The following is a 24,023-nucleotide window of genomic DNA, read 5'->3' on the forward strand; positions in this document are numbered from 1 at the left end:
TGGGCTAAAAAAAAATTATCCTTTGATTAAAATATGGTAACTGGCTCCAAAAAAATAAAGATGGCTACAGATAAAATGGTAAAATCAAGGCTTTTTGATTGAAGCTAACAAAAAAAATGGATGGCTAGATCTAGCTTAATATCCTTCATATAGACATTTGCATGCGATCCAGCAGTTTGGTACTTCTGCACATAACACCTATCAAAGCAATAATATTACAGATTTAAATCTTTCAGCAAATTTGACAAAGCTAAAGTATATAGGTATATATAGTTAGACCTGGTATATAGTTAGACCTGCTGTGATGTGTGGTTTGGTGACAGTGATACAGACAAAAAAGCAGGAGGTTGAGCTGGAAGTGGCAGAATTGAAGTTGCTAACATTTTCGTTGGGAGTGACCAGGAGGTACAGGATTAGAAATGAGTATGACAGAGAGAGAGCTCAAGTTGAACGGTTTGGGGGCAAAGTTAGAGAGGCAAGGGTGAGATGATCTGGACATGTGCAGAGGAGGGGTAGCGGATATATTGGACAAAGGATATGAATATGGAGCTGTAGACAGGAGGACAAGAGAAAGACCACAGAGACGATCAACTCAGGTGTAAACGAGTAGGATCCTAGAGATGGGGTAGCAGATGATCTGCTGTGGAGACTCCTAAAGGGATCAGCTGAAAGAAGAAGAAGAAGACATATTTCTTGCATGGGATACAACCCCTTTGGCTACAAAGCCTAGCCAGTAAGGAAGTATCGGTCGGGGCTCAAGAGTTGGGAGTTCGCCTTGTAATCGGAAGGTTGCCGGTTCGAGCCCCGGCTTGGACAGTCTTGGTTGTTGTGTCCTTGGGCAAGACACTTCACCCGTTGCCTACTGGTGGTGGTCAGAGGGTCCGGTGGCGCCAGTGTCCGGCAGCCTCGCCTTTGTCAGTGCGCCCCAGGGTGGCTGTGGCTACAATGTAGCTTGCCATCACCAGTGTGTGAATGGGTGGGTGACTAGATGAGTAAAGCACTTTGGGGTCCTTAGGGACTAGTAAAGCGCTATACAAATGCAGGCCAAGTATGAAAAACATGTCCGCTCAGTAACGTTTTGCAAGAAAATGCAGTTTTGCTGGTCCTGTTAGGTCTTCCTCATTCTCAGTGTGCCGGTTCACAAGACTCCTCTGACAAATTGAGTGGTAATTGAGTCATTCACTGACCCCTCACTTTCCATCAGGAGAAGAATCATACCTTGGTGGCACAAATGCAACCCACTCCAAGCTGTATTTATTCCTGACAGATGGGCTGATTGCAGCTGCTTTCTTCAGTCTAACGTGACATCTTATTGCCATTACTTAATTCCCCCCTCAGTCATCATCTCCTGACTCACTGAAAGGGGTGGATACCTCTCCCTCCTGTCTTTCAGGCTCCATTGCATCCACACCTCCTCCCAGTCTTTCCCTTTTCATAGTCTTACATTCCTCTTTATGTGCTCCATCTTTCCCTTCATTTATGCCCATTTCTCACTCTCCTGATGCAGTTAGAAAGCAAACCTTAATCTTTTCACAAGTATTGAAAGAGGATAATGTACGTGCCGATCTCATTACTACAATAAAATACTCTGCCTGCTCAAATGTCTGGATTTGGGTTTGACTAATTCAAAGGATCTGAAGAAAATTATGGCTTACTTATTAAAGCACTCTGCTCTTTGTGAATGTTTTTCTCTCTTTTGGGCACCGTTTCTAAAACTTTCATTAGAGTAACTAAGAAGCTAGTAGAGATGCGCCTCAGTGAAGGGTGTAACGATACATGGAGTCTCTATTTTTCTTATTTCTCTTAATACTTTGTCAGCTTTTACAATTTTACCAGTAGAATCACCACAAAAGAGCTTTTCTCAGCCTTATCTATGGTGAAATACACTGAGTCGTTAAGTAAACACCCCTCTTTTTCATATGGACTTTTCCTGGCGCAAGTTTATCTTACATATTTTCCACCTTATTATTATTTTATATAGCAGCCCACATGGACTGGAAACCAGGGTGTAGCCTGCCTTTCCGGACTGGGGCATGGTCCAGGACCGACTTAGTTGGCTCATCAGTCAAGAAAAATAGATGGATGGTATGACCAGCAGTTCAATAATGATTAGAAACTTTAAGAATTATCTCCTCTGTATTTCATCTCCCTCAGTGTCTTTCAAGCTAGAGTGATTTCTCCCCAGCAACATAGACTTGAAATAAATCACCAGGTTTCCCTCATTCTTTTCAACGACTTTTCCATGCACTGCTCTCTTCTGATTTACTGACACTAATTTCAAAGTTCCTCATGCATATCTCAGATAGCGACACTTTTGAAGGAGTATTACAACCTCAAATCCAACAAAAGTGGAATTGTAAAAAGAAACAGGATGAACACAAAAACGTACCAAATGTTTAACCCTCCTGTTATGTTGGTTTCCAGGAACACCAATTATGCTCCTGGGTTAATTTGACCCGGGGCATGTTTCCTCATCCAAAAGTGTCAGACACACTGGCATTGATTATTTTACAATTTTCTTTTATAATTTAGATTTTTTTCGTTTTCTGTAGTGATGCAGATGACATGTGACATCTCTTCTGTTCTGGGTCAATTTGACCCGCAACATGACAGGAGGGTTAAAATGAGAAAAATTTGCAATTTTAAGAAAAAAGTAATGTAATTCTGAATTTAATGCAGCAACATTGACATTTTAAACATCTGGGAACTTAAGAGTGGAGCTTCTGAACTTTCGGATCTGTTTGAGGACTACAGCTGCTCAGCAGCCCTGGGTCTTCTATGAGCTATTTTTGCTGTTATGATGTGCCAAATGTTTTTTTTTTTGTTTGTTTTTTGGTAAAGCAGTGATTTCCATGCCTGTTTTGAACAAAGTGCCACTCTATGGAGTGAAGATCACAGCAATCCAATATTGATTTTTGCCATTATTCCTTATTCACAGAAATTTCTTCAGATTCTCTGAATCTTTTGTTGTCACAATTTGTAGAAGATTCAAAATCAATGCAATTTTACAATTATAATTTACAATTTTATGCCCAATCATATTACTGACCGGATGCCAATAAACCTAATCAGATGAAAAATGTTTCTCCACCACTTTAGCCCCCCCCCTTACTTTTCCACCACAACCTTTTTTTAGATGTTTTTCTGCCGTTAAATTCATAGCGTGTTACTATTAGTAAAATGTCACAGTTTAATTTTTTATGTTTTTTCTGTGTTCTATGTTGTGAGTAAATTATGGATTTATGAGATTTGCAAATCATCGCATTCTGTATTTATTTACAGTTTACCTAATGTACCGACCTTTTTCAAACTGGGGATTTATTAATATTGAAAACATTATAATGTGGATGGTATCATAGTACCATCACAACCACAGAGCTCAGATAGGGCGCAAAAACACAACACGAATTATTCTTGTTAATAAAAATTCATGAACACGTATCTGTGCATGCGTTTTCTTGTCTTTTTGCAAGTATGTGTATATGTATGTGTTTGTGTGGGTGTGCTTGTGCACTGATCCTCATGAGGACAAATTCAGATGTTTCCAGTGTATTCATTGTATATCATTATCGCTCAGTTGAGAAATACTGAGGTAAGAGGCTTTCAGGAGGAAAATGATGACTGAAAAAATGGAATCAGGCTTGTACAGATGTTTTGGCAACTATTTATTCAACAATTTCATTTCATACATACGAACCTCTAAATTAAATATAATAAATCCCACAGACAATGGGAGAGAAACACCTCCGTTACGGTGCTATATATCAAATCAAGCTTTCGGAGTACAGCTTGATATCAAACCCCCTATTTCACCAAGGTACATCAGAGGCTGAACTAACATTTGTCTAGCTCTAATCCTGATCTTTACTGAGCCTCACTGTGGATATTTTGTATTTAGTGAGAGACAGTGCCTTGCAGCACCTGCCACCTAAAGACTGATATACATAAAGATGTGTGTTGCTACAAAGGGAAACATGATAAAGGACAAAAAGCACTGAACCGCTTACATAAGCTAAAATTAGATTCTGTTAAAGACACCTTCCATCATTGTTGAAACGCAGTAATTTGCAGCATATTTCTAAATCTCAGTATTTCAAGTCAGTGATCAGAAAATTAAAAAAGAAAAGAAAAAAAGTTTCCTTAGTCTAATATTCCAATGACAGCAAGGTGACAGAATTATTGAAGAGTCACTGAATCATTTTTTATTATCATTGTGATAATCTTAAAACTCAAAAAATACATGGTGTCAGCACACAGGGACTAGCAGAGTGAAAAGTGCTCACGAGTCCCCATTTTAAGACAGGAAACAAACAAACAAACGAACAAAATCTAAATGAAATATATTCCTGAGATGCAAAACAAAAGAAACAGATATAATAATAATAAAAAAAGAAACATCACTACATGCGATTGTGTCACATGTTGTCATCGGTGTGACAGTAAAGAAATTGGGCTGATTGATTCTTGTGTCACTATTGCGGAGTGATAGAGAAGTGCACTGAAGCCATACTGTACAGCAAAGACATCTGAAGAGCCAGAGGAAGGGAGATGGGACAGGAACAAGCCATGTCATGTTACAAGCACTACTGTAGAGAACACATTTGCCATTAAACTCACGTATTAAAAAAAATATAAACCATAAGATTAAAAAAAGGAGAATTTCTGACAGACTATAACCCAAAGTGTCCATTACGCTCACTTCTGCTTATAAGCAGATTTTAATATTTTGAATACTAACGTGGGCCTCTAATTTCCTGGAAGTTAAAAAATACGTGTGTGTCATTACTGCCTGCGATGTTTGGTGACCCGATTTGCTTCGAGGTCAGCGTGGTACGATGAAACGAGTGTCTTTTTTTAGCAGATTTGTAAAGCTTCATTAATCACACATCGCATCAACTTGTCTGATTCCTCTTTAAATGAGCCCAGGAGGGTGGTTCAGTGGCAAACTTCAGGTGCAGAGTCACAAGGCACTAATATAAAGATTTTCAAATATGTGTTTTAATGTGACTTTATAAGATACTCTGTAATCTGGTCATTTTTTAGGCAACAATATACTGTATCAGCCCACATTGTAAATAGTAACAGTAATTTGAGATCATACAGTTACCGTCTTTTGCATTCAGAACAGAACACACGAGATGATTACAGATAGAAGTTTTATCAACTCAAAGCGAATGGTCTCACAAACCCACGAGGAACTGTGAAACTATAAACAATCTTCCAATTTAACCCACTGCAAGCAGCTTACATCCCGTAAAAGGTGTGGGTTTTGTGCATTTCAACCTGACAAATCCTAGGCAAAACAGTAGCCTATACATGAAACTTTTTTTAATGTGATTTTGCACAGGCTTGTTTGTGTCTCCGCCAACCTGGAAATTGTTCACAAAACTGGGTGCAATTTCATGTCGAAATTACTGCCAGTATTGCACTGTTAAATCTGCATAAATGCACAACCGCAGCTCCCTGACTCGCACCTTTAGTTGAAGAAAGCGGGTTTGTTTGGAGCCAGGAAATTAGAGACTTACAATCCCACAAAATGGACTTGTGCCCAATGAAAATGGCACTGCGGCTCTGTTAGTGCCTTTACCGTCTTGCTGCCAGGATGAAATTAAAGGCTTGTGATCTAGCGAATATTAACCCAACTGATAAACGTTGAAAATCAAGGAGGCAACGCGTTTAAAGCTTATTTTCAACCGACAACAATACAGAAATAAAACAAAGATAGCCAAGATATAACAGAGCTACAGTTGATCCTGTCGTAGTGCATGGTCGTATGTGCCAGGCTGCTAAAATAACAAATTAAACAAGATTCAGGTTTGGTCTAATGATTATAAAAATCCATTTGCAACAAATTAGCTCATTACTATTATGTCAAAACAAATATTTACATGTGAGTTTCAGAAAGAAAAAAAACCCCTCAAAACAAAGCACAGATTTTACTAATTACTAAGAAATATCCACCACATTGGTCAGAGTGCATACTTGAGTAAATGGCAACTGTTTTATTACTTTAGACCCGGTTAATTCTCAGTGTGTTTGATATGAAACCGCCTAACTTGTTTCTCTGACTTCAGAACCAACAAATTCATTCAACTACTTTCCTGTTTCAAAGTTGGAGTTGTAAAGCAACACCAAGTGTGATCGACACCATCAGTGATTTAAGACACAATGAATAGAACGAGATACAAAAACCAAAAAAAAAGAAAGAAAGATAAAGATGTTAAATCATTGTAAGAAATGTATCTACACATGTAAAACCCAAGGTTTGCTAGAACCATGTTAGACTAGAACACTTTGTATAGAGCATTTGTGGTGACGCTGAAGTTGAACCTGTATATAGTGATATGCTCAGTGCACTAAAGGTGTGAGATATGGAAACTGTGGCAAAGCTTCTTTATTTTCAAAACAAACAAATAATTGCTTTTAAAAATGTATTAAAATGTCAAAAACCCCTAAATCCTACATCGATGATGAAAGGTAAAACTGAGTAGATTGACTTAATTATTCCCAACTTGTGGTTCACTCGAGAAGTGCTCGAGTAACAAAATACAGACAAAAGATTTTTGCTGACCCTATTTGCATAATGTTGTAAATTAGACCACCGAAATGGAGACAATTGGGCCCAAAATATTATTGCCCTTGATTATAATTTGCTCCCTGGTAGCAGACTAGTGCCTTGCTTTTGAGCATTTAGGATCATTTCTTCGAAGCCAAACTTCTCCAAACTCATGAAAGATGAAAGGTTGCTGACTATGACGCGTCATGGCTGTCTTAATATGTGGAAACTTTCTTGCAACCGGCATGGAGGTATTGTTTCTTTTGATTTCAGCTCCAAATTCTATTACCTCAATTTCCATGGAAAAGCAGCTTATTCCGGAGTTTTGCGCGTTTGATTTGCCAAATGTCCTAGAACATCAACTTCTTCAGATTTGGAGCAACTAGGGTCAGGCCACAAACACACAAAGCCACCGTTTTCCCAAAATCAAGGTACAAATATACCATCTTCATTGTGGTTCTCTCTTAAATAAATTTCAATTTCAAATAAATTAAACATGAAAAAGAACCAAACAAAAACATGCTAATGTGTATTACCAAAATTTAGTTCTCACACATTATATACATGCCTTGTGCCAAAACAAAAATACATTTGTTTTAAAATTTCTCTAATGAGGATAATGTAATGGAAAAAAAAGTAATTAGATAAGGTGGCTAATATACATATTTGAGCAAATACAGGAATCCAGAATTTAACAGCAATTTTCACAACCAACCACATTGTAGCAGACACAATATACAGCAGGGAGCTTAACCATTAAAACCAAAAAAATATTAGAAACATTTTCTTTTTAAATATAAAAACATGATTTAGCTTACATTTTCAAAAAGATGCACTGCACTTTTTTTTTCTTCAGAATTGAATCAAAGACAGCCTTGTCATCTTCTCGTTACCCATTAGAATGAAAGAACCGTTCACAAGGCGATCTAGTTGTTGGCAAATGAACACAGTAACTCATTCAGACAATTTTGTGCTTTTCTATTTGTTTTCAGTTTTTTTTAAGTTTTGGAAAACAGGCCCCTGCAGATCCCTGACCCAGCACTCACACCATTTGTTTCTTTTTCTATTTGCTTTTTTTTTTCTTGAAGACCCCGTGAAATGGAAATGAAAGTTGAGTTAATGGAGACAGACTGGGAAAATAGGCATAAAAAGCATGACAAGCTGATGAGGGCAGCTTCACTAAACTATTAAAAACTATTTAAAAATAAATTTGAAGGTGACAGAATCAAAAACAATGACAGTAATCAAACAGATGTTATTGGTCTGGTCTTGTTTTAACACCTTATGGTTGAGTTTACATTTCACGGGTTCCTCAAGCCTTAAAATAATTTCAATGTGACAAACGATAACCAAATTATTCAAAGTGAAAAGCTAAAGTTATTTGAATACAATTTATACAGCCTATACAGAGAGAGGAGAGAGACTCTTTCTGCACACCTGAACCCTTTATGGAAAACACAAACTACCGTAAGCTGTCCAGATGACACTGAAGGTGATGGTGTTTTGCTAAACCGCTGCCTGGACAGTGCAGGACTATACAGGTAAAAGTACCTGGGCAGCACATTTAGCAAGTGGTTTTATATACTTGATTATGCTTGCTGAAAAGGAACGCTTAACCTAGCATCTTTCATATATTTTTGGTGTGTTTTTCTCTGCTCTAAACAATACCACACTACCCTTTATTACTCCTACCCTAATAATGCAAATCATATTGTACACTTACTGTATCTGATAAACCTTGCTACAGTGTTACACAAATCCTTCTTCGTATCTTACAAGGGTCAACGGTTTAATTACAACTCTATTTAGAGGGAGATGGAATAGGGAAAAGTGGATCACCTAAAAGTACCATATTTAGTGTGACAGACATGTATAAGGCGTAAATAGCACAAATTGTCATTCAAAAAGAAAAAGAAAAGAGAAAAAAAAAAGATTCGATGCGTAATCAAAAGCTGTGAGCTAAGCAATGGAATGATGGCTAAGGTAACCATCTACAAAGCATTTACATTGCTACTGACAGACGATACATGAAGGCATTGACAGAAGTTCAATGGCGTCTGTATTTTTAGGCACCGTGTTGATGTGAGAGATGATATGTGTTCGTGGATGTGTGTGAACAGGAATATGTGTTTGGGTGTCTGCTTGGTGAGGAAGAGGAGCAAAGAGTAACGAGAGGGCTAAGGAGCAGTCATGGTAGATTTACAGATTTCTAGGTATTCATGTTGAAGATGAGGAAGTGACAAAGGGGCAACTTCAGCAGCAACAGCAAGCTGCCAGTGAAAAACACCTGCCAAAAGCAAAAAACAACAAACAAAAAACCCCCAAACCAATGAAAAAATAAAGGACAAGATGTAAATGACAGAGATCGTTTCAACAGAAGGAAATAACAGGAAAACACACTGGGAACTTGTCTGTTTGTGGACTGCCTGTGGGTTCCTTGTTGACATGATGGGGGCCAGTGGCCGGAGGAGAACAAGAAAAGTGGGAGACGGAAAGAGAGAATAAGAAGTACAGAGATCAAAAGAAGGAAATGAGAAGGCAAGAGCTGCACAGCTCCCCCTGCAGTCTAAATGAAGTATTCTTTCTTTTCTTCCGCGTGCGCGTGGTTTCCCTCAGCGTTGATGATAGCTGTGTCGGCATCGGGGGCATCATCCGCTCCTTTGGCCTCGTTTGTCAAGTATGTTCCTGTGGCAACGAAAAAACAAACTTCTATTGAGGAAAACAAATACCAAGCAGCCCTGCATGGTGTTGGCTGCCTGAGGCGAAAAAAACACATGTGAAGACAACATCAGTAGTGTTACATTATTCATATCTAAAACAATGAGGAGCTGGGATAGTGTAGTGGAGTATTTAAATAAAGCAGAGCAAAATTTGTGAGACCCTGCATCGATACAGCAGAATAGCATCAACACCTCCTACGTTGCGTGTGACGACCATCAGAACTCACAGCTGCAAATCCAAATTGAGCTCTTAGCTTAAACTTAGAAGTTAATGTTGTGGCATTAGTGACGAAAACCGAGCAGCAACTTGGAATTCACTTTATTTCCACTCTTCTTTGCGAACTTGGAGCTAAACTGTAACAAGTTTGAGAATCAATCGATCACTTTCTGTTTGAGAAGTGATTTACATTTACACATACAGGAAGCACATTTAATTGCGTAAACGAATTTCTTCCCTCACATTATTACTGTTTGTCTAATACTGTTTGGGAATAAAATGCTTTTTTTTTCCTGTGGTGCCAAAGTGGATTTATGAATGTTTATTTTCTCCCATCATCATCACAACTACATTAAAATAATATTACGGACCTCTGCGCAATTAAAAAACTCCATTCACATTATTGATAAATACATGGATAGAGAGTGAATTACAATAACAACATGTGCTATTACTTTGTGCTGCATATCAAAGGCACATATTCATTAACATTTCTGATGTGTGGATGGTGTAAGCTTTCCCACTTTTGTTCTACACTTGCAGGTGTAACTTGGGAATTGGGAAAGGACTGTATTCTAATGGGACAAGAAGGACATGCTCCACTAGCTCCATGAGCCTTGAAAGCCGTAGGTCTAGTCCACTGTGGATTTTACCTTTATGCCTGGCCAGGTATCTTCCCAGAACGATGATTAGACACAAGGTGACAAAGACCACTACAGCCACCACTCCTCCGATCAAGGCATGGTCAGTGCCGTGCTGCCCAAGAGCATTGGGATCTGAGGAGAGACGGCGAGAGAGAGACAAAGAGAGCTGATGAAAGTGCCAATTGGTGAGGTTAGGGAGTAAGAGAAGAGAACAGCAGACGGTACACAACAGAGCAAAGAGGAAGGAGATGATTATTTCCAGCTCGTTCCTGCTTTAACGATTGTTCTAAGCTGCTATCATTTGGTTCACATCATGCAGTCAGAGCAGAGCTTCGTAGCTGTCTGAGAATAATAAAATAAAGAGAGAGGGGAAGAGAGACGGACACCAGATTTACACAAAGAGACAAGCAGGCACACATTCGCCCTGCAAAATGAAGGAAAAAGAGAATGAAAGAGGGACTTGGAGAAAAGAAGTGAATAATTCAGGACCACCCTCACAGTGCCGTAAGAGTCCCCAACATGCAAACCAGGGCAGTAGTGGAAGAGCAGTACACAGTAAATAAATCATCACTTGGAAAATAAAAAGGGGGGGGGATCAATCTCTTTCTGATTCTTAGCCAGAAATTGTTGTTGGGAAAATGAATAAGGAGTCAATACAGGTCTCCAGCTGCTGGATAAGCAGTAGAGATGATAGTCATGAAAGAGAAAGGAATCTGCCTGTCCACACCTCATGCAAAAACTCATCAAAGGTTTCCCTTTCTTCTAACAAAAGCTTATTTCCTTTATTCGCACTGACTTCCTCTTTTCACAAAGTCTGGTTTTCAGGTTATTCAAGGTAAGACACGACACCGATGCGCTGACAGCATACGGACACGTTGTAGGTGGATCTAAAAAAAAGAAGGTGACAGTGACAGCAGTGGGGAAGATAGGTAACGGAATGGCCTGTATTATTCATATCAGTCTATGACACCTGAGAAATTAGTACTTATCTCATTATCCTCTCCGAGGAATGCCACATGCAACCCTGCCCCAGTCTGTGTGCAGTGTGTGGGCTCGTGATAGCTAAAATACAGCAATGTCAGAGCAGGGCAGGCAGTGATAGGAGGATGGTTTAGCCATACAACACACGTCGTATATTGACACTGTTTCTCTTCAGTATTCTCCTTTTCTTTCTCTGTCTGCCCATGTGGCCAAATTGAACAGCTGGCTTGCTCTCGCTCCATAAGTCTCCATGGTCCGAGTGACCAGGCTGTCAGACTTCACTGCCTCCCAGTGGACACACGCACTCAAATTGACACACACACACACGCATACGCACAGACGTTTGTGGTTTCACTGCGCCGCAGTTCTGCTTGGTCAGTGGAGCAAAGAGTAGAGGAATGTTCCCCTGGCAGGACCCAGCAGGGCGAGGACTAGGGCATTAAGTTACACACATGGTTGTGTCTCCTCACCTCCACCTGTCAGGACTGTGAGTATTTTTTTTTCTTCTTTTTTTTTTAAACACACATCATACACTATCACCGTCTGACCGCTTCCACTCTGGTTTGGCTATTATACAGCCACAAGTCAGCCACAAACAAGCCAACTGGATGTCTGATTGTTGTATAGATTACAATGCAAATTTCAAATCCTAAAAAAAAAGCGCTTTCAGTGGCTTCAGAAATAGAAGAATAACCCATTTGGTTCTTACTGACTACGTTCAAACATTTGAAACATTAATGCAATCTTCATAACACGAGTCATACATCGTGCTGCTGCCCCCTCATAGCTCCAAGGCCATGCCAACACTTCCATTTTTATTGATTTATTGGCGATAGCTTAGGGAGTATTACTGCATATGTGAAAAAAACTTGCAGAATGCCTTTTTAGCTACATATAGAGCTGCTCAGAGTTCAAGTGATATTATTCGAGTCGTCGTCTGCGGCTGAACAAAAGAGGTTTAAAAAAAACAAAACAAAATCAGTGTGTGTGTTGATGTGGCATTAGAAAGAAGCATACTAGCCAGATCCTAGAAATTATAAACAACAAAAAAACATCTTAGTCTCTCACCAAACTGTAGCTGGTTATGTTGCATTGGTGGATAGGCTTTGACAAAAATAAGAAGGTCCTGCTTTTGCTGGATCAATCTGACCACCATGAGCCCAACATTATCTTCCTCTCCTCTTGCCTCTAATCCACTCTGCTAAGCAAGAGTCTTTCACTGCACCACGCATACAGAGGATTTTTCAAAGATTTTACAATGTGCCGTGAGTGGTCACCCTATTCAGCCGTTCTTACACATGAATTCCATACACTGTCGAGATAATCAAGCTGAGGCCTTGTCTGAAGTTGTCCTTCTTTAAAAAAGAGAAAAAGAAAAAAGAAAAAAAAGAATACTGCAGGAGATTCTCGACAGAAGATCCTCACTGGAGGAAATCCTCATTTTGATGGGTAGAGCCTGCAGGCTGCAGGACACGTAATTCTCACTTGCTCTGAATTACCTGGGTAATTACCGGCTCTTTTCTCACACGAGCTCAATCAGACTTTCGCGGACTTTGTGCTAGGGAGGTGGGTGGTTAACGTCAGATCCAGCTGATTCTGGATTCTCACATGAGGTCCTGATGTGTAATGTTTAGAGAAGTACAGAACATGTGTGAAAATGTTCTACTCTCCCTACAGACACAGTAAGGGGCCAATAGTTTGAAAGTTGGGACCTCAAATGGGCTGAGGGTACAATGCAGAGGGAGTCTGACTTCATTCTGGGCTAAGGGTGCCATTGATTTTATCTGCATACTGTAGTTGTTTGGTTGTTTTATTAATGTTCAAAATTTCACAACTTTTCAAGCCCCTTTTAAGATAAAGGGAAGACTGTGTGACATTCAAGACCAAATTTTCCAGCACTCCATTAACTTGATATTCATGCAGCGTCAAAAGCTTGCAACGTTTACAATGTGTAGATGCCTTTTGTGTGAGTGAGTTAAAAAAGAAAAAAAATCATCTATTCTCCTCTTATGTATTCTGGTCTAGTCCGCTGTTACTCAACGACGGAGAAAAAAAAATACAACAAGGCTGTACAAAGAGACAAAGTAAAAATGGACAAAATAGAGATTGATGCACACAAAAAGGCTGAAATTTCACTTGGACCAAGACAAAAGAGGAAAGAAGGGGGAGGAGGAGAGGGATCTAGAGTTGTGGGTTATACATTTTTATGGTTCCAGAACACATTATCTTTTAATAAGGGCAGATACATTCTTCTCTGTGTGATTTAATATGAGAGTGTGGCAGAGCAAACTCTTCTTTTAATATTTATAACACCCTCCTTGTCGCCTGGCCTTGCGAGTTGGGCTTGTTTAATAAATTAAAGAGGGTTCAGGTCTTCTGTGAACCACTGTATGGCCGCAGAGAGCCAAAAGTGTAACTGCTCATCTGATCTCTTCCATTGTTGCTGGCTCCATATGGGGTTACTGTGGAAGGGTATGTAATAAAGATACTGTGCACATTTTAAGAGACTGTGTAAAGGCTGGAAATAAAAAAGTGTATGCATTAAGCATATATACCTAATGACATGATGTCTAAAAAGTGATATAAGGATTGATGTACTTAAGAACTAAGTGCTGTAAATCCAAAGCAGATATTTTAACACTTTATCTACAACTGTGACTTAAAGAGACTCCTTTGACACTCACAGCTGACAAGTATGTATCTAACACTAAGCTAGTTCGCGTTTGGTTCAGCGGGGCTGCTATCTCCACAGACAGCACGTAAGCAAAAGAAACGTGTGCAGCTTAAGTGTCAAAGAAAGCTTCTTAGAGCAGCACACTGCATGTCAACTGCATGTCCTTATCTCACTTTTCAAACGCCGTGTGCTGTCAGTGTCTGAGGAACATCACGAGAAATGTTTGCCACGTGTAAATTATTGTTATAGCTGTACACCATCCACCGCGCCGCCTTTCATCTGCACTGACAGAATCCTTCAATTCGTCATACAGTGCAAGCTATTCAAATGTCCTTTCCATTCTGCTGCTTTAACATACACGCATCTTTCTCCCTGTCTTCCCCTCTCGGTCGTAATTTTGTGAATATTAAAATTCATCCCCCACAGGCACCTTTTCTTCTTTTGTGTTATGCTTTTTTCGTTCTCAGTTTTAGATTTAGCTCTGTGAAGCAGTGGTTTCAGCTCAGATCAATAGAGCAGAAGCTAGCTTAAGCACGGGCTGCTTACAGAGCTGCAGTGTCCTTGTATCTGTGGTGTGGGCCGGGGAATCTTTCGCTGTGGCAGAACAGAGAATTTTGCAACTGAAACTCAACATATGTCTCCATTCATGAGAAACATAAAAATAAACAAATACATAAATAAATTGGATGCTATTTTAGCAGGAAATATGAAACTTGTTGTACATTAATGGAATGATTACCGAATGGGATGTCAGTAAGTTTAAAAGAGTATGTGTATGGAGCTTATATGTTTTATTGGCTTGGGGACTACTTTTTTGGTTAATGATGCCTGTTGCTTTGAGGTGCTGCAAGAAAAATATGCGACCACCTCTGTCCCTTCATCATGAAAAAAAACAGTCTGTGCAAAAACACCAGTGCTTATAATGTACCACACACATCTGTTCCCCTTTTATTACCCATTTAGTAAGTGCAATTAAAATGTGTTTTGATATTTGCCTGCACACTGTTTGGCACGCCTGTCTGGAAACCTTTTAAACTTTTACTTTCATTTGATATAAAATTAGAAAAAAGCAACTCAAAACAACAACTTAGAATATACTGTGAGTTTGAACTCCCACATTAGAGATGGTGAACAAAACAGATTTTTATGATCACAAAGAGGTTGTTTTGTGCAAGTGAAAAGAAATTCATAGTAAAGGTGTCAGCACCCATTAGTGTAAGCATTCAGAAAAAGGCCAGAATCCTATTGCACAGGCTGCAGTGGATCCATAAATAGACTAAATAATTTCAATACATTGTATCCCTCAGTTTTTATATATTTATTATATTTTTGTATTATACTGGGTAGCTGAAGCCAGCCTATATTTGTGACATTTGAATCACCCTTCCTGATTTTGACAGGCTGTATGGTACACGCTATAGTGTTCACTTTTCTTTTTTTAAATTTTTTATTTCTACATTTTTTGCCAAATGCTGATTGTTTCACAGCCACCATGATTTTTCCTGCAGGACTCAGATACAGCTCTTTCAGTCTAAACGGTTCCATCTACAGGTAGCAGCCCAGACATTAGGGATGACAGCAAATACAGCAGCTTGTTGTCACATCGTCTGTTTACACACTCACCAGCCATTCTTTTAGATGCACCTGTTCACTGTTCACGAAATATGACCATACCTTTGAACCTGGAAAACAATGGGCTGCAGCAGAAGAAGATCACACCCAGTGCCACTCCTGTACGCTAAGAAGAGGGAAACTGAGACCACAATTCCCACAAGCTCACTAAAATTGGACAATAGAATTTGGAAAAATGTTGCCTGGTCTGAGGACTTTCTCCTGCAACACTCATATGGTAAAGTCAGAAATTCATTCTGCCTTGTATGAATGGTTCAGACTTCTGATGGCGGTGTAAGGTGTGGGGAATATTATCTTGGCACACTTTGGGCCTCTAAGTATCAACTGGGCATCATTTAAATGCCACAGCCCACCTGAGTATTATTATTCCCCACGTCCAACCCTTAATGACCACAGTGTGCCCATCTTTTGATGGCTGCTCCCAGCAGGATATCATGTGCCATGTCACAAATCTCTAATTATCGCAAACATGCATCATGGATGTGCAGCCAACTGTGTGATGCTATCATGCCAATAAAGACCGAAGTCTCTGAGGGATGTTTCCATAGATTCATGCCCGTGTGTTTTATGTGTAACACAAGTCACACCATAACATCATTGGGTAAGCATAGCAAAAGTGTGCTGTTTCCATGGCAAGGTGCTACATATTGAGGTATAGCTTCATGACAAAACTTCCTGTGTGCTGCCACAAACAAATCGACCCGTAGTTTACATCCATGTCTATCCAAACTTGATCATTTCATCATCATTTTCATTCTTGCAAAAGTGACCTTTGGAGATCGAACTATAATCACATCCTCAGTCAATTAAACATTCTCATTTTCACAAGAATGGAATACACCTGCATGTATGGACAAATGATGTCAGTCCAGGGTATTCAGAATTCCATCAGATTCACACAGACGAACAGGCTAATTCCAAACCTCTTTGTGTGTTTTAGGGTAATAATGTATCTAGTAATAGTCTTTTCTACAACAGTATTTGAAAACACTTCACATTTAACGTGAAATAAAAATGAATTACTTTGTGTTAATTCCTCTGCACTGATGGTATGTTAAAGCCACCGATACAAAAGCTAGAGTGTCGACCATCAGAAAGTAAAGGGGAGAAAGTGGTGAAAAGTGCCTGCAGACTTTGCTTGTTCAGTGAGTCAATTATGCCCAACTTTTTGGCTGAGACTGGAAATTCACCAATCTGCATCTAATGCTGGCTCTACTGCCAAGATGAAAGAGTCCCTGGAGGCTGTAGCAGAGGGCCGAAAGACACTTGTGTGTCCACCTTTGAATGCATGCACCCAAGCCCATGAGAGAATTAAAAAAAAGAGTAATGTTACCAAGATGTGTGTGTTGCCGTGTTTGTGTGTGTCCTTGCACATTACTGTTTGCTGGGTCGTGCGGATTAATTAGATTCTGAAAACAAATTACTTCAGCTAATCATTCAATAAAGCCCACATGTGGACACTATCTTGAATATTCAACCCAGTGGTTTCCTTTCTTTTTTTACTCGCGGAATAAAAAGAAATTGTGGTCAGCAGGGTAACAGCATGGAGTTATAAGCAAAGCAAGATAATTAATCATAAGAATTAATTAAGTCTCATGCAAGAATCATCTATCAAAGCAGCTCTACATTCTGCAAAATCCATAACCTCTTCAAAACAGCAATAAAATCCACCAAAGGAAGAAGCAGAAAGATAGCATCAATGTTACACTTGTGGTAACTTAATCTTGCCTGTGTTGCTGCTGCTTTTCAAATATTTTCCACCACAAACGACACTGCTACATTCTGCTGAAAGAACCGCGCTGTGTGAGCCAACTGCAGCACAGGAGCAGCACAAATAATGGCTTAAAGAAATGAGCGATTCTGGATGAAGTAAGCTGCCACCACAAGCCCAACTTGGGGGGTTGGGTGGGAGACAAGGAAGGAAAAATTTATAAAAGGACCAAATAGCACTTCATGTCAATAAATGAAAATTGGACTGCCTTCTCTGTGTGTATGTGTTTCTTCAAGATTGCCAAAAGTGTCCTCTGCCATTGGGAGTTAATGAAAAGAAGGGCTATTACATGTAATTCATAACAGTAGCCCCAGGAACTAACGATTTCTCTTTTTCTGTTCTACACTTTATTCCAAATTGTTGCTATAATTCTTCCCCAAAGCGAGTTAATGTGACAGGATATCAATAAGCTTTCCCGGCAATAAGTGGAAAGACCTTTGCATTATGTTTTAATTTCTCCAGTGCTCCTAAGCTTTATCGTCTAAAGAGCGGTGTGAAGGTGATCTCCGTTGTCCGATATTTAACCATTTCACCCCAGGGATGCAGCGGCCTGTACCTCTCTGGTTTAAGCACAGCGACTAAAAAGCTGTCCGGGCTACTTGCCCTCCAGAAAATATGTTTTCTGGTCATCACATTGCCTTACCTGTGTCCTTTATTTAAAAGCAAGATCGATATCAATAGAATAAAACAGTTACAAATCCCTCCAAGGATTTTCCCTTATTGAGTTTTCACAAAAGGTTTGTCCTTAGCCTGAATAGGCTTGAATAGAATTGTGTGGTTATAGCCAGAAAATGGTCACCTGTGGAGTACAATCAGCTCTTTTGAATTCAAAACACTTTGTGACAACGATGAAAAGAAATGATTTGAAATTTGAACAATCTCCCTAAATACACAAAGCTTATTATTAAAGACCTTGAATTAACCACCCAATTATTTAGTTTTTAGTTTTGAGATCATTAGTAAGGTTAATTACTGTATTCTCTGATGCATGTTTTCTCACCTATTTTCACTTTTTGGGTTACAAAATCATGTATAATTTAGATTTATGTAAGGCAGATTTAAAACAAATAGCTTGAATGTTATATGTTATAGTCTATATATTATACTATATTACATTCTGACATGTACAGATAGGCTTAATGATGTTTAATAACCTATTTTGGAATGTGAATACAGCCTATATTTAAACTGTCTATGGGTATTTTGTGAATTATGCAGGCAATCACAATCTGGAGTGACTGCAATGCCAGAGCACAGAAGGAACATGAAATGACAGTCAACAATCAGGTGACAGGTTGTCAGTAAACATAAGCAAGTTTACATACATGTAGTGTGATAATGGCCTGTGTGAATGTGTGTGTGTGTTTTTCAGGTAAATGATGATTGCCTCAAAGCTGCCATCAGAGTCTGAGCTGCGGGGAGCAGATAGAGCTGTCTCTCCCTCTCCTTTCTCAGGAAGCAAAAACAGACGTTAGTAATGGCAGCAATTACAGCTGAGGTAAAGCCGCTCGTTGTTTCACTGTGTGGTTACATATAGTTTTCAGCATGTTTAGCATCATAACATTTAGAAACTGCAGTGTGGCTTAGTGTACAGTTTCAGAGCCATGTGGAGTGACATCCCAAACTTTCATTAATGGCCGGCTTGACCCCCTTTTAAGTTTCAGAACTGCTTTAATTCTTAATGGCACATATTCAACAAGGTGCTGGAAACATTTCTGAGCACTGTTGGTTCATATTGACAGGAAAGCATCAAACAGTTGCTGCAGATTTGTAGGATGCACACACAAAGGTGCTCTATTGGATTGAGATTTGGTGACTGTGGAGCCCATTTGAGTACAGCGAACTCAATGTCAGGTTAAAGAAACTAGTTTGTTATGATTTGAGCTTTGTGACACGGCACGTGATATCCTGCTGGAAGCAGCCATCAGAAGATGGGTACACGATGGCCATAAAGGGATGGATATGGTCAGCAATAATACTCAGACTGTGGTGTTTAAATAATGCTTGATTGGTACTAAGTGGCCCAAAGTCTGCCAAGAAAATATTCCCGACACCATTACACCGCCAGCAGCTTGAATCATTGATACAGGGCAGGATGGAGCCATGTTTTCGTCTGTTCTCTGCCAAATTCTGACTTCCATCTGAATGTTGCAATAAAAATCGAAACTCTCAGTTATAACTTTGAGTCGCTGCCGTGTGATTGACTGATTGGATATTTGCATTAACAAGCAGTTGAAAAGATGTACATAAGCAAATGGCTGGTGAGTGTTTAGATTAATATGTTTCTGGCCACATTTCATCAAAAGAACTTTTTAAAGGAAAGTAATGCTCCCAGTAATAACATTTTTCACATTAAATGTGAAAAAGTAAAGACCTAATTGCTCTCCTTTAATTCTTCTTCAAGGACAGTAAGTTGGGAAAAAAGAGTAACTGCAAACAGAAGTTGGTAAAAATAGGCCTGCAGACTTTGACTTATTCTGAATCTGTTATGCCCAATTCAGCAATCTGCATCTCAAGCCAACAACCTTGCCTTACTATTTGCATGCAGCATTTTGGCCAGTGCACTTCAGAAGGGAGAAAGCTCAGAGGCTAATCCTGATCTTTGAACTTGTCTCTGCTCTTGAATTCTCCTTAAGTTTGCAGGTACTGGTTTCAGTTTAAAGAGGAGAAGAATAATGATTTGGCTTTGGAGCACCGGCCACAAAAAAGGGGAAAAAAGTACAGAGTATCATGATAACCTCCACTGTCAGTAAAAATGCTAACCATCCCTCTTGTATCAATTAAGACAACTACACTTTGATTAATAGTCCCAAGGTTCTTGTTGCATTCCTTGACTTTTATCTTCTTATCCTCGTGGGCAACAAGACCTTTACTCTACAATCAGGTATAGGGGTATTTTAGTTTTTCTCTCTTCTCCACAGGAGAAGACACTAGGCATGAATAATTGCTGTCTTCCCAGCAGTGGGGCCTTTTTCTGCAGCAACACCAGGCTACAGGGGCTGGGGTTGGCCACACGAATGCTTATTATGAGAAGTGAATAGTAAATATTTTAAACACCAAAGAAACCCTTGTGCATGATTCACCTTTTAGCATCACAAGGTCAATGCTAATTTGCAAGCCACAAAAAGCATTTGGCATATTTTAGAGAACTCAAGAGAGAGAACGTGTAGATGTGCGCGCATGTGTGCATGTGTTGTGCGTCAGTGCGTGTGCGTGTGTGTATTCATAATGTGAAGGTCTGATGACATTACATAGACCTCTGATACTTACTGAAAGAGTTATTATAGCCATTAAGACTGCCTGGGCTACTGAAGCAGTGTGAGTGTTGGGCATACCTGCCAGCACATCATTAATAAAGAGAATTAGAGACTGCAGTAATGCATCAGTTCTGGCATTATACAATACAAATGAAAACCAGAGGAATCTCTTGGTTTTTTGTGCACTACTAGCACTCTAAAGGTCAACAAGACAAGTAAAGGCATGGGTTTTATCAAATCTAAATTTCCTATTAGCTTCGGTAAGTGTACGATAAAATATTTATTGTCTAATATTCATACAAGGATAAATAAATGTCTCGGTATATGATTATATTGGCCACTAAAACTCGGAGAGACTGTGTCAGCAAAGTAACACATAAAAAAGCCATTACTGTGAAATCCTACTAGACAATAACATTTATCATTATGGGAACACATTTTTGTGAATACGGTATATGAAATCCTTTAACAACGGAAAGGAAAGATATTCATATCTGCAGCCAGTTTAAAGTTGCTGTGCAACACGAGTTAGACAGCATTTTTCATTTACTGTATACAAAAGATGGACATATCCACTGTGACATCACCCATTGGTTTTAGTGTCAACATTTGGATAAGAGATTGGAGAGCCAGTTTTTCACTTAACACTAGAAAACTCAGTTGACAAGCGGACTCCTTTTACTGTATAGTTGCACACCAATAGGTAGATAAAATATTAATATTTCACTCGTGAAATCTGAAGCACAAACGTCTTGAACAGCTGTACCACACAGCAAGCCATATCCATGGAAATGCTCCAAAAGGGCCCTGCGACAGACTGGCGACCTGTCCAGGGTGTACCCCGCCTCTCGCCCTATGACAGCTGGGATAGGCTCCAGCACCCCCCGCGACCCTGAAAAGGATAAGCGGAAGCGAATGGATGGATGGATGGATGCTCCAAAAGGTACCAACAGCATAACTGTCCACCCAATTTATTGACTGCAATTTGCAGAAGTGAGGGCTTACATAGAGTAATCATCTACAGCCAATCAAAGAAACCACAACCCTAATGCTGGTATCCAGATAAATGCATAAAGGGATAGTCGTGCGCTTTCAAAACAAACCAAAACCCCATACGCTGATAAAAGAGCAGAAGGAAAGATCACCGAAACGACAAAGGGAAACCTGAGAACGCATACAGCCTATAGTGCTGAACCTACAGCATGCCTGTGGAGGAAGACAACTTCATTATGCAAAAATACAAAACGTCATGGGGCTGGTAAAGCTCCACAGTTGTTTGCTTTCATCCAGGGCCATAAAAAACCTGGTAATAAATCAAGTAGACAGATGAAAACAGATAGTGTAGTATCCTGTGACTAGGAACGCAGTGAAGGAGTCTGATATTTAGATTCCCTGTAGATATACTGAGAGGCTCAGCTCCTCTTGTGTCTCTGAACTACACAAACAGACATCAGAGAAGAACTGAGGCACACTGATGAAGAACATCCAACAATGTGTGGAAGACTGTTATCTAACAGGGCCTTCAGAGAGATGTAAGGGGGCAGAAGAGATGAAGCGGAAAGGAGAGGAATAACTGAACAAAAGCTTAGAGAGGGACTAAAGCGGAGGAAAGGTAGAAGGGGAGTCAAGCCTCCCAAAGGACTTTAAAGACGGTAATTTACAGAAAGCAGCAGTGATGAGAGGAAATTATTTTGAGATGGAGACCATGATGTTGAGAGGAATGAAGAGAGGGAGCAAAAGAGCACAGATAAGACAGAAGATATCTTGCTTAGGTCTATATGATGAAAAAAACCATACACACATAAATGGAAATGAATAAAGCTGCTTGGGTGAACTGCATGTAAAGGATCAGTGACTCTCTTCTCTTATATTTCACCGTTTATTTGAAGTAATGGGCAGAAATTTTTTGCACACCTAAGGAGCAGAGGGTGCAGGGTTTGGCGGTCTAGGAATCTTGTGTGTTATACGCAGACGATGCTGCTCTGTTGGCTTCATCCAGCTTGCCATTAGGGTGATTTCAGCCAATGAGATGCTTTCATCCCAACCACCTAACACGGATGGGATGAGATTTAACATTTCAAGTCTGAAATACTGGTTCTCAGTTGGAAAAGGGTAAGGTAAGGACAGAGTTGCATCCCCGGTTAAGGAGTTCAAGAATTCTGGGGTTCGTGAGTTCAGCAGCTGCAGTAATGTGGATGATGCTCCAGTCTGTCACAGTGAAGAGAGAGCTGAGTGTGAAAGCAAAGCTGCTGCTTTACTGGTCGACCTACATTCCCACCTTCAACTATGGCTACGAGCTGTGGCATACAAGTGGTGGAAATGAGCTTCCTCTAGAGGCTGGCTGGGCTCAGTCTTAGAGATAGCAAGGGTCTCAGAGTAGAGCCGCTACTCCTCCACATCATAATGAGCCAGCTAAGGTAGTTAAATTATCTGACTCAAATTCCTTCTGGACACCTCCTAAGCGAGGTGTTTTGGGTACTTCCTACTAGCGGGAGACCCAGTAACCCTCGAATCAATATATCTCTTGACTGGCTTGGGAAGGCCTCCCTTTCCCACCAGAAGAGTGGCTGTTGTCTGGCTGCCCCAGTGACCCAGACCTCGATAAGTGTCAGAAAATGTATGAATGCATAGATCATGTAAGTATATTTAATTGCTGCTGAACTGAAAGCTCATATTTTGTGCAACGTTTTGTGAGAAAATACACAGTGTTAAATATGTTGCTTTGTGAGAAAATATACAGCGTTATAAATATGTTAACAAAATTTCTTTATGTGCTATTACCGATATCACACTATGATGGATTGTTTACACAATCACTTCAGGAAAACATGTCACACACTGATAACAGCTTTGGAAACCATGATGAAGATGATATATGAGTGAGCAAGTTCTTCTGCATACGGGCCATCACAGCACATTAGCTTTAAATTGACGTGTCACTCAAAAACGTGGACATATCAATCTACTGTAGCAGATGTGGTGCCATGTCAGCATCTGTGCCCTGGCAAATAGGTTAAAGCAACTACACCCGCCCAGAGGCTCGCCATATCCTTTTCATCTACTGCATCTGTTTACTGCCAGTTATGTGCCGCAGGGGTGCCGAAACATCCTTTTCCATAGCCGTGTCCTCCTGAAGGATCCTGATGCTTTCCCTAGACAGGTGGGATATGCGATTCCTTTCAGCATTTTCTATGTCCGCCTGAGGGTCACCTCCCTGTTGTATAGGGCTGAGCGCCTCAACGGAGAAGACTGATTTAATGTGATACATGATATTTTTGTAATGGAAAAACTGACATTTCATTTGAGACTCAGGGTGGACATGTTTGATGATTACTGGAAAGTACGGACAGAGTTTATTAAACAATTTAGATCAGATTTCATGGACGAGAGGAAGAACTGTCGTATAAAATACACTACAATTAGTTGCTACACACAGATCCTTGGTTTTATTTTTTCCTCTTCTTTCTGTTTTCTTTCCTTTTCTCTTGCCTTTCTTTTCTTTTGTATTGCTTAGATCTGTATGGCCTCAGGAAAAGCACAGTGTAATTAGCCAATGCAAATAGACTTTGTT

At 39.8% G+C, this 24,023-nt stretch overlaps 1 protein-coding gene across 3 annotated transcripts in view; it reads right to left on the minus strand.

Annotated features, from left to right (window-relative positions):
* Window positions 1-3,648: 3,648 nt before the first annotated feature.
* The window catches only part of cadm2a (cell adhesion molecule 2a), a 211,103-nt gene continuing 190,728 nt past the window's right edge, over window positions 3,649-24,023 (minus strand). For all 3 annotated transcript variants that reach the window (XM_040033149.1, XM_040033148.1, XM_040033150.1), the window contains 2 exons: window positions 10,147-10,269; window positions 3,649-9,241 (listed from right to left, as the gene is read on the minus strand). In XM_040033149.1, coding sequence (XP_039889083.1) covers window positions 9,123-9,241; window positions 10,147-10,269 — 242 coding nt within the window. In that variant the 3' untranslated portion in view covers window positions 3,649-9,122. The remainder of the gene's footprint in view (window positions 9,242-10,146; window positions 10,270-24,023) is intronic.

The sequence above is a fragment of the Simochromis diagramma genome, unplaced genomic scaffold (genome assembly GCF_900408965.1).
Source record: "Simochromis diagramma unplaced genomic scaffold, fSimDia1.1 OVJJ01000216.1, whole genome shotgun sequence".
NCBI classification, from domain to species: domain Eukaryota; kingdom Metazoa; phylum Chordata; class Actinopteri; order Cichliformes; family Cichlidae; genus Simochromis; species Simochromis diagramma.